Below are 18113 nucleotides of genomic sequence, written 5' to 3'. Positions count from 1 at the left end.
CTTTATCCTAACCCCCTTTTTGGTTATAAGGTTAGGCCTTTGGGCCTATTCTGCTTCTTTGACTTGTCAGTTTAATTTTTGTGTGACTGACTTAGCTTGTTTTAAAGGTGTGTGTGTGTGTGTGTGTTTGTGTGTGTGTGTGTGTGTGTGTGTGTGTGTGTGTGTGTGTGTGTGTGTGTGTGTGTGTGTGCGTGTGTGTATTTTTTGTACTTTTTAGGATGTCTAAAGACACCAGGGTTTCAGGCTTCAAGAAGTGTGACTCGTGCTGTCAGAAAATGTCGCTGACAGACTGTCACACTTCTTGTGTTTATTGCCTGGGCCCTCTGCACCTGCAGGACTCTTGTTCGGTCTGTCCTGCGTTCAGTAGAGTCCTGCAGGAATGCAGAAATAAGTTAATTTTGAGGGGCTTGTTAAAGCCTGAAGGTTCCCCGACCAAGTCATCATCGGGGAAGCCTTTGAAGCCATCTAAGCCGTCGGCTCCGAGTTCAGAGCCTTCGACTGGTGGTGCTCTGACTGCTGTTACATCGGCTCCAGCTGGAGCCGATGTTTCCAAGACACAGTCTTCCTCATCGGCTCCAGCTGGAGTCGACATTCCTCAAATTCAGGCTTCTACATCGGCTCGAGCCAGAGCCGATGATTCTAGGACTCAGTCGACGCTGATAGTGGTGTCGCCGCCTTCTGCTAGCCGTAAACGGTCCAGGTCTCCGTCCTTGGAATCTGTTCACTCGGCTCCGAGGTCTCCCTTACTCTCGGAGCGGAGCCATCGAACCCATTCCTCCAGGTCTTCCAGGCTCTCGGACCATGACCTCGAGAGGGTAGTTAGTAGACTTCTTAAGTCTCAGGCACTAGCCCAAATGCTCCATAGCCCTTCTCAACAGACAGTGGCTATTCCCACCCCATCTTTGATTCCTCCTCCAACTCTTCCTCGGAGTTCGGAGCCGGAGCTTGTGGGAGCTGTGGCCGTCGACACGTCGGAGCCGATACCTCACCTTTTGGCTCCGGTCTCTTCCATGGTCCCATCCTTGGAGGGATCCGGGCGCATGGACTTCCTCGTCGGCTCAGAGGGGGCGAGTGGCATCGGACCCTTGTCCGACCCCATTCTCCCTCTCGGAGCTTCGGCCCCGACATCGGCTTTAGAGCCATCCCTCTCTGTGCCGGGAGGGGTCCTTATCTCTTCGGAGCGGGGACCTTCTACCCTGCCTGATAGGGGCGCCTTCAAAGTCATGAGGAGCGTGCTGGCCCCTGTGCCTTCTCCACGTCGGCTCCCTCAGCTCCTCCCTCTAGTGCCTGCTGCGGTCTCTACCCACCCTCTCATTCCTGACCGTAGAGATCCAACACCTCAGGTTTCCCCATTGGGAATATCCTCCCCTTCTGAGGTTTCCCCTGATCCGTTAGGGGAACCCCCTCGGAAGAGGACATGTAAGAGGAAGCATGTGGACTCCCCTGAGTCCATTACATCGGATACTGACTTGGATGAGTCGGAAGGGTCCCCACGGTCCCCCTCTGAGGATGTCTCCTTTTCAGACATCCTTGAGATCCTGAAGCAGAGGGGGAACTGGTCTACCCTTAATCCTTCCGAGGACGAGTTGGTTTACCTAGAGGCTTTTGGCTCTCGCCCTTCCACCTCCTGGGTGTCTCCGCCCTTTGACCCCCTCATGAAAGTGGTGGTGCGGAAGGCGTGGACGGCCCCTGATACGATGGAATCTACCCCACGGAGGCCTTCCAAATTCATAACAGACCCTACGGACAAACTGTTTTTAGCCAAGGGTGTCCCAGTTGACGCCATGGTGGTGGCTGCAGCCACTAAGAAGGACCTGGCTGATCCTTCAGTACCTGTCCATCCTCCTAACAAGGAGTCTAGGACTATGGATAGGTACGGCAAGCAGATGTTTTCTTCAGCGACCTTTGTCATGCGGTCGCTGAATTATCTGTGCCACTTCACCCGCCTTCAAAGAGACATGCTCAAAGGAGTGGGAGAGGTCTTACAGGATCCAACAGCTGCCGGGTCTCAGGACAAAATAAACTCCCAGCTGGCAACCCTGAATTCCATTGTCAACGCCTCCATGCGGCTTATTTCCTATGCGGCCGATGGGACGAGTAGGGCTGCAGGCACAGGTGTTGCCTTAAGGCGTCACGCCTGGATGCGGCTTTGTAATATTGCAGACCCCTTTAAGGCGTCCTTCACTAACTCCCCCTTTGACTGACGGTTCAGCTTTGTTTGGACCTCAGGTGAAGGATACTTTGACCCGATGCGAGCAAGAAGGCAAGACTCTCTCTGCCGTGGGAGTCCGTTTCTCCACCCCGTCTAGACCATACCCTAAGGGTCAGAAGGGTGGGAAGATGTGGTTCCTTAAACCACAAGAGGTCGCGCCTGACGCAAGAGGTCAGTTCCCCTCTAGAGGCAGGGGGGGAACAATAACAGATGCCGCCCTAGAGGCAGAGGAGGTCCGCAAAATCAGGGTAGCAGAGAGCCTCTTTCTGACAAACCCTTCCAGCATCCCTGAGAAGCTGCCCGACTGTCCGCCTTCGGAGGCAATCTGGGGAAGGTTATCACTGTACCCAGAAGCCTGGCTTTCACTCACCCAAGACAAATGGGTACAGTCGATCATATCCGAGGGTTACAAAATTCCTTTTATCCACACCCCAACTCAGCCAAAAGGACCCCTCCCAGATGTTCCACCCAGTCTAAGGGAACAAGCAGTACTAGAAATATCAAAACTGCTAACAAAAAGAGCCATCCAGCCAGTCCCAGCAGACCAACAAGGATCCGGAATCTACTCCAAGTTTTTTTTGGTACCAAAAAAGACAGGGGACTGGAGAGCAATATTGGATCTCAGCAGACTAAAGTCTGTAAGAAGAACGAAGTTCTGGATGGTCACGCTACAGTCCATTCTACCCTTTCTGGGTCAGGACGATTGGATGTGCTCAGTAGACCTTCAGGATGTGTACTACCACATCAAGATGCACAGGCGCTCCAGGAGGTATCTCCGCTTCTGGCTGGGAGCCAGTCACTATCAGTTCAGAGCCCTGCCCTTTGGTCTCACTACAGCCCCCCCGAGTGTTCACCAAATTCATGGCAGCGGTTACGGCTCATCTGAGGCGTCAAGGATTCCAGGTGTTTCCATACCTAGACGACTGGCTCCTCACTGCCACCACCAGGCATCAGCTTCTCCTCTCCAGAGATTACACCATTCAAACTTGCAAAGGGCTAGGTATCTCCATAAATTTCGAAAAGTCTGCCTTGTTGCCTTGTCAGTCTATTACCTTCATAGGCACCACCTTGGACACAGTCCAGCTTCCTGCAAAACTAACCGAGCAAAGAGTTCTAGATATTCGCAGGCATGTTCACATCCTTCTTCAGAACAACAAATTCCAAGCCAGGTTTGTCCTGAAGGTATTAGGTCTCATGGCAGCCATTACTCTACTTCCCCTAGCTCGCTTTCATATGCGGATCCTTCAGTGGATGCTTTTTTCCCAGTGGTCCTTTCAACAACTTCCAGTGTCACACAACATTTTAATAACCTTGTCTTGCAAGAAACACCTTTCTTGGTGAATGGTCTCCCCTCAAGTCCTTCAGGGCAGACCATTTGTTCCTTCTCCCCCGGTCGCCACGGCGACAACGGATGTCTCCCTGATCGGGTGGGGGGGGGGGCATTTTCAGGGCAGGATGGTCCAGGGCACATGGCAACCTTTCAAGTGCCACCTGCACATAAATGTCTTGAAGATGAGAGCAGTACTTTTAGCGTTGCAAGCCATTCAGGACTCTCTTCCTATCGGGACTATTGCAGTTCAGATGGACAATATGTCCGTATTGTGGTACATCAACAAGCAGGGCGGAACCAAGTCCTATCCCTTATGTCGAGAGGCTCTCAGACTTTGGCAGTGGGCGATCTCCTCTCAGCGGTTTCTGATAGCAACGCACATCCCCGGGAAGTCCAACATCATAGCGGACAGGTTGAGCAGAGCCATTCTCATGACACATGAGTGGTCTCTCAAACAAGCAGTAGGGGAGAGAATTTTTCAGAGATGGGGTCGACCTTGCTGCGACCTTTTTGCAACACCTCAAAACAGCAAGTGCCACGACTTCTTCACTCTCTTCCTAGCCACCCCCCCAGAGACACTCTAGTCCACGATTGGCCCCGGGGACTTCTGTATGCTTTTCCCCCCTTTCCATTAATCACTCAATTGATTCAGAAAGCTACCGCCGTGAGAGCCACCATGATCCTCATTGCTCCTTACTGGCCTCGTCAGATATGGTTTCCGTTCCTGCATCGTTACCTCTTGGGGCAGTCCTGGCATCTGGACCCAGTGCCAGATCTCTTCACCCATTAGTCGGGACAGCTGCACCAATTCCTCCAATCTCTCAACCTCACAGCTTGGTTGCTCCAATTCCAACCCTAGCCAGGCTTCCCCTTATTTCCCATTCTGTGCGTGACATACTTATAGCTTCCCTAAAGTCATCCACCAGGAGGATTTATGCCAGCAAGTGGAAGCGGTTTTCCTTCCGGGCAGGAGCTAGAAATATAGATCCTTTTATTGCCCCTGTCCAATCGGTCCTAGACTTCCTAGCCGAATTGTTTCACTCAGGGTCTTCTTCCTCCACCATCAGAGTACAGTTAGCGGCTATTTTGAACTTTCATGCAGGCTTTTCGGACTCCAGTATCATGTCCCATAAGCTTTGTAAAACCTTTCTTAAAGGTATCTTTTTGCTTAAGCCCCCAATCAGGAACCCCCCACCGCAGTGGGACTTAAATTTGGTTCTAACCTCCTTGATTCTTCCCCCCTTTGAACCTGCGGCTTCCTGCTCCTTGAAATTGCTATCTTGGATAACTCTTTTTCTGGTCGTCATAACATCTGCGAGAAGAGTATCAGAACTTCAGGCCCTTTGCATTCATCCACTTTATCTAGTTTTCCATAAAGACAGAGTGTCCCTCAGGACTAATCCGTCCTTTTTACCCAAGGTTTCTTCTGAGACGAATCTAAACCAGACTATCGATCTTCCAGTTTTCTTCCCAAACTACTCCAACAGAGCGGAACAAAAGCTGCATTTTCTGGACGTTCATTGTCAACTCCGTTACTATCTGGATAGAACCAAGCAAGCTAGGAAATCTGAGCAGCTCTTCCTATCTTATGCGGCAGGGAAGGCCTTCCTGTTTCCAAAGTAACCCTTTCTAGATGGCTGGCCTCTGTGATTACTTTCATCTATCAGCTCAGACGCCAAAAGCTACCGTCAAGGCCCAGGGCTCTCTCAACTAGAGCATTAGCCACCTCATTAGCTTTTCGGGCTAGATTACCAATAGATCCCATTTGTGCAGCAGCCACTTGGGCCTCTCCTCATACCTTTATCTCTCATTACAAATTAGACATGGCCTCCCGAAGTCGAGCTAATTTTGGTTCCACCGTTCTCAAGAGTCTGTTCCGATGAGCCACCCAGGGTGAAGCTGCTAGGGACGCGATCCCATCCAGCAAGAATGAAGGCGAGATTGACAACTTAACATTGAGAAGTTATGTACCTACCATAACGTTCCATGTTAGTTGTCTTATTCTCGCCTTCTTTCTTGCATCCCATCCCCCTAGCCTGGACAGACCTAAGGATCCTTGGGGATCTTAACATTGAGAAGTTATGTACCTACCATAATGTTCCATGTTAGTTGTCTTCTTCCCGCCTTCTTTCTTGCATCCCATCCCCCTAGCCTGGACAGACCTAAGGATCCTTGGGGATCTTCTTCTTGCCTCAGTTTTGCCCCCCTAGGCTATCCCTCCTGGTAGCTATAGGTCTAGGTGACTTTCGAGTGAGATTTCCTCTCCTCCTTTTGTTGGAGAGCAGAACTGCTATGGTTTCAGCTATCAAACGAGATCTGGGTAGTTAGCGCCTAGCATTGTGGGACGTAGGGTAGCCTCGAGCCGGTATAAATAGCTCTCGAGCTTTAGTTTAGGCCGAGTCGGAGCCGAGGGTCGGCTCCGAACCCATCCAGCAAGAAAGGCAAGAAGAAGACAACTAACATGGAACGTTATGGTAGGTACATAACTTCTCATTTCTTCCTAAAACTGAAGATTACTCTGGTAGTTCTGATTTTTCATTGGGCTTATGCCTACTCATGCAAGGGAAGCAGCATTATGAGGCAGATGTTGCCATCGCTTGTAGAACCATTGTCTGATTGACAAGAGAAAAAAAAAGCAGACCTGAGAACAGCTGATATTAGTCAGTTGAAGCCTATTTGTTTTATTTCTACTTTATTGTCTTCTCAAAGTATACATATTTATCCTAAGTATGCTAGTAAGGCATTGTTTTTTTTTTTTTTTTTATTCAGATGATTTTTCACTGCTGTCACGGGTAAGGAATAAACCTTATGATGTGTTTGGCTGCTGGCTGGATGACACCCATCTGATATCTGGCAATTTGCACTGGATTGGAAGCATGACTTCTTGCTCTGTACTGTGGCTGAATCGAGCCTTCCAGGTAAGTAATGCTTTAGCTGATGTCCAGACTGGTTTTTTTTGTAATGTTCTGTGACAAGTGAGACTTTCCTTGCAGTGATGGATTTACTGGTTTGATTATTTCTGAAAAGTTGTGTTAAAGAAATTGTGAGCAGTGATAGAAATGTGCCACTGGACAAATCTTAAGAGATATAGTGCTTTTGAGTGTAAGCATTGAAATCACTTCAGAGGTACTGGTGTTAACAATGTATTATTTTAACTGGGCAGCCATTAAGAGGACAGAAACAAGTAGTGTTTGACTTATGGCTAAGCAGTTAAGGTGCAGACTTTAAGTTAAATCAAGCTTTGTGCATATGACCATAAACTTTTGTGCATCTGATATTCTGTGTGCATCTGTTATTCTGAAGCCATACGTTAATATGTCATAGGAAGGTAATTGTTGCTGAATGTATGAAGAGAAATCTGTGCAATGGTATTGTGCTAAAAGTGCCAAACTGTCTTTTTAATTTAGAGCATTGGTCTCAAAGCCAAGGCTTGCAGGCCACATTCAGACTATTAGCACTTTCAATCTAACCTGCAAAGATGTGTCCAGATCCAGCCACTTGTTTAAAAAAAGTCTGATCAGTTTGCTGTCTAAGCCATATTGACAGATGCTTGTCTTTGTGGCTCAGATGGCCAGTAGCAGTTCCTTTGTCTCATTGGCTTGACTGTGGAGCCATTGAGAGAGAGACTTACTGGATCATATAACAGACCAGTAGCTGATGCTCTTAAATTCTAAGTGCATCTGCTTCTATTCTGTTATGAAGTCCTGGAAGTAACATTTTGAGAGAGGCTGCCTAGCAGAGGTCTCTCTCAGTGTGGTGTGATTCATAAACAGAGATGCATATCACCTGGCACAAACAAGTATGTTTTATATACCAAGTGATTTACATCTCTCTCTTCAAGATTTAAGTCACTTGATGTATAAAACACACACGAGTAGCTGATATCGGAATGCTGATCTTTGCATGCGTACATATGTGACTTGATATGCCTGACATGTGAATGCAGTGTATGTGTCTTAGTGACCTTTTTCAGAATTTCAACCTGGCTTTTTTTTTTTTGTTAGTAGTTTTACTAGTTAGCACTAGATCAGCCCCCTTCACTAGGTGGACTTATTCTTATCTGTCCCTAAAGCCACTGAGACCACTAATTTAGAGTATTAAGCTGTGGTTTACAGTCCTCAACTCTTTTTAACTCATAAGGAGATGGAAGCACAGTCCCTTTAATTAAAATAAAAAAACTTAAGAGTTTTTTTTCTTTTTCCTTGTTGCTTCTTTGTTCATCTATGTTTTTCTGCAGCGATGATGATCAGATTGTTTAATATTAAAGAAAAACTCATATCCCCAGTATAATTAGCCTTATCCCAATTTTTTTGTCCCTCCGATATTGCCTAAACATAGTTTCGTGCTAAAAAAGGCTTTGTTTATTTTTTTTTTATTTCCATCATTTCTACCTTTTTCCTTGCCATAGATCCTGAAAGTCCAATTGTTTTTATTTTTCAACCTTTATTAATGCCAGTAATCAGTATAAATTTCCCCCAGCTGAATATGGCCTAGTCATTTCCCTGCACAGTACAAAATGTAGGCTGCCTATTGTGAAGTAGGCCCCCTTATGGGCTGTCAGAACCCAGTGGACCGGCTAGTTCTTCCCAGGACCAACAAATAAAAACAGAAGGGAATTCTTTTTTTGTTTAAAGTAATCCACTGTTGTATTCCTGTAGGTATTTTGCAGGTGGACATCTAACCAGATACAATGCACATATTCTCAAAACCAAATAATGAAACAGTGAAGCAATCCTTCTTTATGCTTCGAGTTGTCCGGTTTATTTAGGTTAGGAGTGCTTTCGTCTGTCAGACTTATCAGATACAGTGTTTGTTCTTGAAAAAAAAAAAAAACATTACAATTCTAGCTGTTTAAATAACCCTAAACAACGGGGTGTGCTGGAAAACGGCCCTTTTGATTGGGGGTAAGGCTGTGGTTGTTGTTCGGCATATAGTTGGACCTGCTGGTTGCTGAAGGTCAGGTTCCTAATAGAATAAGAGTCCTGGATTGGCCAATATTTGGGCCAGTTGATTGGAGGGGAGGTCAAGTCCCTAATTAGAATGAGTCATTGATCAGTTAGGCTGTTATTCCCCTCCATTTCCTTGTTAAGGAAGAAAAATTCACTAAAAACGTTTCAAGTTTTAAAGTTCTTTTTTTAACAGAATGTTTTAGCCTTTGAAAAGCCATTTATTTTTACAGGTTCTTGGAAATAACATGTATGATGGAGTCAAAATTAACAGTGAATCAAGGGTGCCCACTTTACAGGACATCTAGTGTCTCTACTTTCAGATAGCTTCATTATATAGATAAAGTGGAGTGAATAAAAACAGTAAAATAGGACTATTTGTTTTTATGGGGCCAGAGTTAACTAATTGAAAGATCCATCCATTTTTAAAGTCAATGCTTTCATTCCTAAACCAACGCTTCTTCAGATTACTTAAACTAGGGCATTAGAAAGGAAACCTATAACAATTTATGGAATCAAAAATACAGTTTGCCATTAAAAAAAAAACTGTGGTAGAGTGCCATCACATGTATGCCAGCATTGTCTAGAGTGGTTCAACAGATCTTTTTCTCTTAAAACCAGTGTGGTTGGTTTGATTTACCTGTAAAACATTGCAAAACCTATTGGTTGGGGGTCTATTTAAAAAAAAAAAAAAACTAAAGTTAAAACAGTGATTGTCCCTGTGGCAATTGCCTCAGTTCATCTCGAGGGTCTGGTATCTCCCCCCGCCCCCCCCTTTCAAGTATAAAATTGTGGTCCGTTTCGTATTTCTGTCTGCCAGTTGCCTGCTTACCAAGCATGATACCCAGGCCATCAGCTTCCTGCCTGTGGGGATCATGTCTTGAATGTAGAAGTTTGGGATCAGATCAGAAATGCAAGGCAAACCCCAGATCCTGTCCCTTTTTGTTTGAATTAGTAGAAGTCTTTTTAGCTGAGGGATGCTCTTGATTGAAGCATCCAAAGCTGAGACCTGGTTTGTCCGCATTCAACCCGACTTGCCATTCCATCTCTATTTTTTTCCCCCTCTAAGAGCACACACTTGTTCCCAATTAAAAGCAAATCCACAATTTTGTCAAGGACATGAAGTTTAAATCTGGAATGCTCCATCATCTCAGTGGAATGTTTTGCTAGGGCATCTCTACTAATCCAGTGTCTAATGTCAAAAAAATGGTGTGACATAAGTATTTTAGTGTGCTAATGATTTTCCCAACATAGAATGCTTTATAATCAGATGTCATTTTCATTCATTCCACAACTGTTGGGTTTGGATCCAACCGTCTGTTCTGACTCTGCCACTTTTTCTAGCTTGTAGAACACTAAAACTCTTGAGCTCCTCCCTTTACCCATAATGCCCTAGTCACCTTACATACCTTAGATGTCATTTGCAGCCATAGCTTTCAGACGTAGGATTGTGAAACTCTTGAGTAATTTATATTAGTGAGTTAATAATTTCTTAATTATCTTAGCTTTATTCCTCCCTTTAACCTTTATAATTATCTTTAAATTTTATTCATTATGTTTTGTACCCTTTTTCTAAATTTTCTTACTCTTTAGAGTAGTTTTTTGTACCATTGTTAGTGTTTTGTCCCTTTTTCCCCATTGTTAAGAACTCCGTATTTACCATTGTTGGTAATTCCCCTTTTTTCTTTAAATGAAAATACACACACACACACACACACACATATATATATATATATATATATGTGTGTGTGTGTGTGTGTAGTTAAATGTGTATATGTAGTTACATTTTTATATTTAATATTAATGCATCCAACATCTGAGATACCATCAGGTTTTAAAAAATGTGTGTCCTGCGACCACAAGATCCCAAATTCAGATGCACACACCAAATGTGTATATTGTTTAGGGCCTTCACATTTAGATGCCAGCTGTGATATTTGCAAGTTATTTAATTCCCCTACACTTATTAACAGAAAGAACAAGTGGATTTTGAGAGGTTTACTGGCTTTTAAACCTGCTTCAACAATCTCTGGCGCTCAAACCCTTAAAGTCAGATAAAAAAGGAGATCCGCACTCCAAAGATTCACTTGAGATTATATGATCCAACTATGGCTTCAGCCTTGACTCCAACGTCCGAGCATCCTCCCAAGCAAGAAATTTAGATCTGAAATCTACATCCGAGAAGTCGCCTAGGATCCACTCATCTCAGCTCCTTCTGGAACCGATCACCTCTTGGTTCCCATTTCTCTTTTTGGCTTCTCCACAGCCTCTTTCCAGACCTTCTTCTACAGCCTCATTCAGTTAGTCTACCAGCTGCCTGTCTGAAGCAGTTGTGGACAGGATGATGAGGAAGCTTCTCCAGATACAGATACACATAGGAGTTCTTCTGGTTCTGACCCCATCATGTCCAAAAACCTTTGTCATTACTACACCACCTTTGTTAGCTCCTTCTCCAATCTGTCCTATGGTTTCAGACCCATTGGATCCAAAAGTCCTGGACTCATCTGCATCAGATCTGAAGATGTTAACATCTTCCACTCTAATGGTGTCTGTGAGTGGTCCGGAGCCCAGTACTTTGGAGCCTGATGACTCTCACCATAGTGTCGGCATGGTCTCCATACTGGTGGATTTGACTCCGAAGTTGTCAGAGCTGTGTCTACCCCTCAGAGCTTCAGTGCTGGACAGCTCAGCTGCTACTCCTACCTCAAGTAGTTTCTCTGTAGGGCAGAGGGATCCAGTAGTTAGTAAGCCTGCCTTATTGGATCAGTAGATTTCTCTTTCTCCTGGGCATTCTGTCTTTGCATTCATTTAGACAGGCTTCTTTTTTCCCGAAGTTAAGACTTCTCTACCCTCCTCTTCTCCAACTTCCCAGTCACATTCATTTCTGTGTCCAGAACCTCAGTCATCTGTTCCACTTGGATAGCCAGCCAAAACCAGTCTCCAGACTACCCAGCAGGGTATTGTTTTCTCTCCTGATACCTCCCCGGAGCATCCCACTGAGGAGGCTCCTCAGGAGAGGAAGTACAAAAGGAGGCACTTAGACTCTGCATAAGAGTCTGTCACAGTGGACGCTGACTTTGACGAAAGGGAAAGGTCCCCCAGATCACCAACCGATGTCTTATTAGGATACCTCTTAGAACTCCTAAAGCAAAGAGGTGGTTGGTTCTCCAATAGCACTTCCCAAGAGGAGCCTGTGTTCCTGGACGCCTTTGACGCTGGCCCATCTATCTCCTGGGTGGCTCTGCCCATCAGCAAACTCATTGATGTAGTTTCTTGATCGGCATGGAAGGAGCATGACACGACAGAGCTGAGCCCCGAGAGACCAGATAGGATCCTGGAATTACCTAAGGATAGACCACACTGGAGTGAAGTAGAACCCACTGATGCCATGATCATAATGGTGGTCACTGTAAAGGAACTGGCAGAACAAAATTCCTCTGTCCATCCCCATAACAGGGAGTCTAAGGGGCTGAACAGATTTAGGAAGTGTCTACGCTTCAACGACTCTCGCCCTTAGGTTGTTCAATTATTTGACACTCCAGAGGGATTTGATTAAGGAACTGTCAAAACCCTCTCTGGGACTATATCCTGCTAGGTACAAGTACTGTTGCCTCAAAGTTTGCTACACTACAATATATTTTGAATTCATCCACAAGGCTCATCTCTCATGTGGCCAAAGATACTTAATGGATGGCATCATCATTACCATCAGGAGACCTGCCTAGATGTGCTTATGTAACTTCGCAGAACATGTCATCTTCTTTTGTCCATGCTTCCTTTGCTGGAATCTCATTTATTTGGCCACAGATTTAACAATATGTTCTCTGGGTGAGAGCAGGAAGGAAAAACCTTGTCTGTTGTGGGCGTACATTTTTTGATTCTTCAACAGTCCTTTTCTAGGAATCAACAAAGTGGAGGAAAAAATGTGGTTTAAGAAATCCCATGCTCCCTTCCAAGATCCATGTGGACAGAGTTTCCCCAGGGGCAGAAGGGAGAAATCAAATGGAAGATGCTGTCCCCGCAATAAAGGTGGTCTGCATAACCAGGGATCCAGAGAGACCTTCTCTGACGAATCCTGTCAGTGCTCCTAAAAGGAAGCTCGACTGTCCAGTTCTGGAGACAGTTGGGGATCTACTATTCGTGCATCAGAGAACCTAGTTACAAATCACAAAAATGGGTGCAGAGTATAATATCCGGAGGTTATATAATACCATTTTCCCATCCACCCCTGTTAGTTTCAAAGCAGATTCCCAAAGTGTTCTACCCAGTCAGAGGGAAGCCGTAGCACTAGAAATAAACAAGCTTATAGAAAGAGTCATCCAAGAGGTCTTCCCAGACCAGAAAGAGTCTAGAACTTATTCAAGATTCTTTTTTGTGTGAAAGAAGACAGGGGACTGGAGACAAATTTTGGATCTCGGCAAACTAAATATCTCTTCAGCATACAAATTTCCAGGTGGTCATTGTTAAGTCCATTATACCTTTTCTGCGCAAGGATGACTGGATGTGCTTGACAGATCTTTGTGATGCGTACAATCAAGTAAAAATGAACAGGCGATCCAGGAGATGCCTGTGCTTCTGGCTGGGAGCCACTCATTAGCAATTCCAAATGCTGCTCTTTGTTCAGTACAGTCCCCAGGGTGTTTACCAAGTGTGTATGGTGGTAGTTGCAGCTCACTTGAGACTGCAGGGATTCTGAGTGTTTTCACATTTAGATAACTAGCTTCTGACCTCTCCAACCAGGCATCAATCTAATCCAATTTTGGGACTACTTCAGTTGTGCTTTCATCTGGGAATCTCTGTCATTTACAACAAATCTCAACTCAAACCAACTCAGAATTTGAAATTCATTGGTGCTCTTTTCAATGCTTCTCTTCCTTTTGTCCTGAATTCAAACAATCCAGTCCCAGATCAAAAAGATTATTCAAAACCATTCACTTTCAACTCGTCTGATATTCCAAGCACTAAGATCTGGGTCAGCGGCAATCACGGTTGTACAGATGGCAAGATACCATATGAGAATCCTTCAATGGACACTTACGACCTAGTGGTGTATTCTCGGTCAACAGTTATTCATTCAGGTAAAAATAATGCAAGCTTGCAAACAGCTATCTTTTTTGGTGGCTCCATTCTAATCAGATACAACAAGGCTACCTCGAAGCCTAAGGCCACATTGACCATTGATGCCTCTCAGATCGTACCAGAGTTTTTGGTTTTCTGAAGTTGAAATCTTCTAAAGATAAGTACCCCATTGGGGATACTTTTTTCTTGCTCTAACCAATGTCAGAAAAAGTTAACAATTGTCTCACCTGTGGAAGGCAAATACCACACCAAGACTTTCATTCCTACTGCCTCCCCTGTTTAGGCCCAGACCACGACGTTCATCGCTGTTGGTTTTGTGCTTTGTTCAACACCAGAACTATACATATTTGGGCCCTTATCGTAGCTAAATACTTTCGCTCTTGACCTCCGTATTCCAAAATAACTTTGGTAAGCCGTCCGACTACCGATCTTCCGAAAAAATGTAAGGATAAAGACAGAGACAGACTGCACAGGTCCAAAACTGCCGACGATGCTTCCACTAAGCTAGTCGCCAGTTCGCCGATGTTCATCGTGTTACACTGCTGCAGTCATTACACTTGGGTTATCCTGCTGTCAGGCGGTTCCGCAGTCGGCCAGAGTTCCAAAGTCTTGGTCTGGCGTCGGTTGCTGTCGCTTCTTCCTTGACGTTAGTGCGCCAGGGGTATATAAGATGCATCTGACGCCATTTTCTTCAGTCTTTCTTGCCGTACGGTGCCCGAAGCAGAAGCAGTTCGCAAGTGCCGGTCGACCGACTCCTGAGATTTTCGAAGTCGAATTTCAGATCTGAAGTCTTCAATAAAGCTAAGTACCCCGTTGGGGAAACTTTTTTCTTACCTCAGACCGATGTCAGAAAAGGTTAATAATTGTATTTCTTGTGGGAAGTAAATACCTCATAAGGACTTCCACTCTTACTGTATTCCATGCCTAGGCCCTGATCACGATGTCACTAGTTGTCGGTTTTGGCTAGATTTAACAAACGCACTATAAAAAGACGTTTTTTGCTTTGCACTACTTTGGCCGAAGGTTCAATTACACGATGCCGTCGGATCAGCCGACGACCTCAGTACCGAAAAAACGCAAAAACAAGGATAAAGACAGACATCCAAGGTCCAAAACCGACAACAAAGCCTCTTCTAGGCCAGTCGCCGGTTCTCAGTGAGGCACTTTCGCAGCCCCTGACACCTGCTACCTCAGAGCCACAGGCCTCTTCCGACTCCCAGGTGGAGACATCTAGGCCTCTGGAAACTCAAGGTATTGGGCCTACGGAAACTAATCCCTCAGATGGGTCCAGAGCCGCTGCGCAGGCATCGGCTTCTGAGGGTGATTTCAGACCTTCACAACTTACTATTAAAACAAAAGCCAAGACAAAGGTACCATTAAAGACAAAGAAACAAGTACAGCATTCTCCTGGACAGTCCTCCATGCCTAAGAAACAGATGCTTAAAATGGCCGAAGACCTCATTACTCTAATCAGGGGTTCCCATCCCCCTCCTGAGAAAAGGCCTACTTACCCCCCTATTAGGACTCTGATGCTGAAGAATCTATCCCTTCAGCCTCTCCTCCTGAGGATTATTCTTTTGGGGAAACTTTACATACCGTGAGGGAGCATTTCCATTGGGAAAGTCAGGATTACTCAGAATCCAAGAAAAGGCTCAGGGATTTCCTCTTATTGCCTCAACACAGGCCCCTGGCTATTCCGCCTGTGCTAGATATTGTGGATGATGTGTTCTCTGAATCCAGTTTATCTCCTGATTGTTTTTCCCACTGCTCCAGCCAAGCCAGATAGGTATTATAGAGTCCCTGAATCTCACAGGTTTCTTTACAAAAACCCTTTTTGCTGATCCAGAAACTATTTCCCAGGGTCCAAAAGGGGTTAAGGCTTCCATTGCAAAAAATCCAGTACCCTCTGACAGAGATTTGGCTAGATGGGGGAAGAAAGTATACACTTCTGCAACTTTAGCAGTAAGAGCTTTAAATTGCCAGTTTCACATGCTTAAGTACCAACAATATTTAATGGCTCAGTTAAAACAGAAAATGATTGCAAGCTCAGAAGCTCCTGATTGTAAAGAAGTGCAGGATCTATTGCATGCAGTTGAACAGGTGGGAAAACGTACTCTGCAATGTGGTTTTGACTCTTTAGAGGCCTCTTGTAGAGCTGCAGTTACAGGTTCTGTGATTCAAAGACATGCTTGGTTAAAAGGACAAAGTTTACCTGATCATGTTAAGGCAAAATTATTGGATGCTCCTTTACAGCATGATACCTTGTTTGGTGTTAAGGCAGAAGAGGTGTTAAAGAAAATGGAGGATAAAGCTAAATCTATGAAAACAGTCAAGGATTTCTTACAGGTACAGCCACCTCGGTTTAGCAGAAATTGGCCAACAAAAAATTGGTCCTTTCCAGTGTCAGACAGGCCACAGAGAGGCAGATAAAGACACCCAAGAGGCAGATCTCAACCCCAAGGCTCAAACAGACAATGACAGTGGGGCACCTCAACCCCAAAAGGAGGTGAGGATAAGTCTCAACCTTGCAGGAAACCATCGCAATGACTTTCCCCTTCGTACGCCAAGCACGTCCCTTTCAGAAGCCCCCTTAGGGGGAAAACTAGCACTTTTTTCTCAAAACTGGCAAACAATCACCCAAGACAAATGGGTTCTGAATATTGTGTCTCAAGGTTACAGATTCCACTTTCATACTTTACCAAGGCTAAAAGGAATGCCAGACCTGCCACAAAATCAATGGGCAGAGGCACAAAAACAAATTTCAGCCCTCATGAACATGAGAGCTATTCAGAAAGTACCACAACAGGAACAAGGACAAGGATTTTACTCAAGGCTCTTCCTGGTCCCCAGAAAGGACAAGGCCTGGAGGCCCATAGTAGACCTTTCAATTCTGAATACAACTGGATATTCCGAAATTCAAAATGTTGACATTACAGCAGCTTCTACCCATGCTGGGCAAGAAGGCTTGGCTTGTTACTCTGGACCTCAGAGGCATACCTGCATGTCCCTATCAGACAAAATTGCAGAAGGTACCTCAGATTCAAAGCTGGTACAATGCACTACCAATTCTCTGCACTGCCCTTTGGCTTATCTACTGCTCCCAGGGTCTTCACAAAGTATCTGGCACCAGTAGTTGCATTTTGCAGACAAAAAGGAGGTCAAATATATCCATACCTGAACGACTGCCTCATTTAAGCATAGACAAAGGACATTCTTCTACAGCATCTGGCGTTTGTAAAAAGGTTGCTCACAGTAAACGAAAAGAAGTCAAAACTAGTGCCCTCGCAACAGATTATTTTCCTGGGTGCCAGCTTAAATACAACGGCCCAAATGGCTTACCTCACGCCAGACAAACATGTTCAACTAACTTAATATTTTCAATTATTGGCAAGAAAGTCCCATCTCCCTGCAAGAAAAATTCTTCAGGCCCTGGGATTCATGGCATCCTGCATACTAACTAATACCATATGCCAGACTGCATATGAGGAAATTACAATGGTACCTAAAAAGTGTTTGGTCTCAACATTCTCTCAGTTTAGAAGCAGTAATACCAATGATCCCCTGCCTACAACAGGAGTTTCGATGGTGGGCATAGGCATGTCACCTAAACAAGGATCAGCCTTTCACCCTACCCACAGCCAGGCAAACTCTAACAGCAGATGCTTCGGATTACGCCTGGGGAGCACACATGGCAGGAAAATGCATTCAGGGCAAGTGGACCACAGACCAGATGCATCTTCACATCAATCAAAAAGAGATGTTGGCTGTTCAAAATGCCCTAACAGCTTTCAAGGACCTTCTACATCCAGGACAATTACTACTAAAGACAGAACACCACAGTAATGTGGTACATAAACAAGCAAGGGGGCACTCATTCTTATCCCCTGTGCAGGCAGGCCATGACCTTGTGGAACACAGCTCTAACATATCAAGTTCACCTGCAAGCACAATTCCTGCCAGGAAAGAAAAATACTCTGGCGGACAATCTAAGCAGAAATATCATGGACCCTCACGAATGGAAATTGAATCCACAAATCGTCAGCATGGTAACGCAAAAATGGGGATGCCCAGACATAGATCTTTTTGCCTCCCCACTGAATTGCCAACAACAAAAATTCTGCACAAGGACTTGATCACAAACAAGCATGAAAAATGGATTCTCTTCTGTTCAGCTGGAAAAACTTAAAAGTTTATGCCTTCCCGCCACTGCCTCTCCTTTCAAAGGTACTCTTAAAAGCCAGACAAGAAAAACCACAGGTGATCCTGATTGCTCCAGACTGGCCACGCCAGCACTGGTACCCTAGCTTAAGGAACTTGGCTCAAGGCCCACCATGGATTTTGCCTCAAATTCCACACCTTCTGACTCAACAAAACAATCAGATCCTGCACGGTCAGCTCCAAACCCTAAACCTGGCTGCATGGCAGATACATTAGCCAAACGGGCAACACCTCTCTCCAAAGCTGTTATGGATGTCATTTGGGAGGCCAGGAGGCCTAGCACCAGGAAAGCTTACTCAGAAAAATGGAAGAGATTCTGCACCTGGAA

The 18113-nt window shown here is 45.1% G+C and overlaps 1 protein-coding gene across 5 annotated transcripts in view; it reads left to right on the top strand.

Annotated features, from left to right (window-relative positions):
• FBXW5 (F-box and WD repeat domain containing 5) overlaps positions 1–18113 on the top strand; it is a 1165047-nt gene that overhangs the window by 560404 nt on the left and 586530 nt on the right. For all 5 annotated transcript variants that reach the window (XM_044066651.1, XM_044066649.1, XM_044066650.1 and 2 more), the window contains one exon: positions 6312–6460. In XM_044066651.1, coding sequence (XP_043922586.1) covers positions 6312–6460 — 149 coding nt within the window. The remainder of the gene's footprint in view (positions 1–6311; positions 6461–18113) is intronic.

This window comes from Protopterus annectens, chromosome 3.part1 (genome assembly GCF_019279795.1).
Source record: "Protopterus annectens isolate FY-2018-M chromosome 3.part1, PAN1.0, whole genome shotgun sequence".
In the NCBI taxonomy this organism is placed as follows: domain Eukaryota; kingdom Metazoa; phylum Chordata; order Ceratodontiformes; family Protopteridae; genus Protopterus; species Protopterus annectens.
The sequence above is the reverse complement of the archived record's forward strand: the minus strand, read 5'-3'. Positions and strand labels throughout refer to the sequence as shown.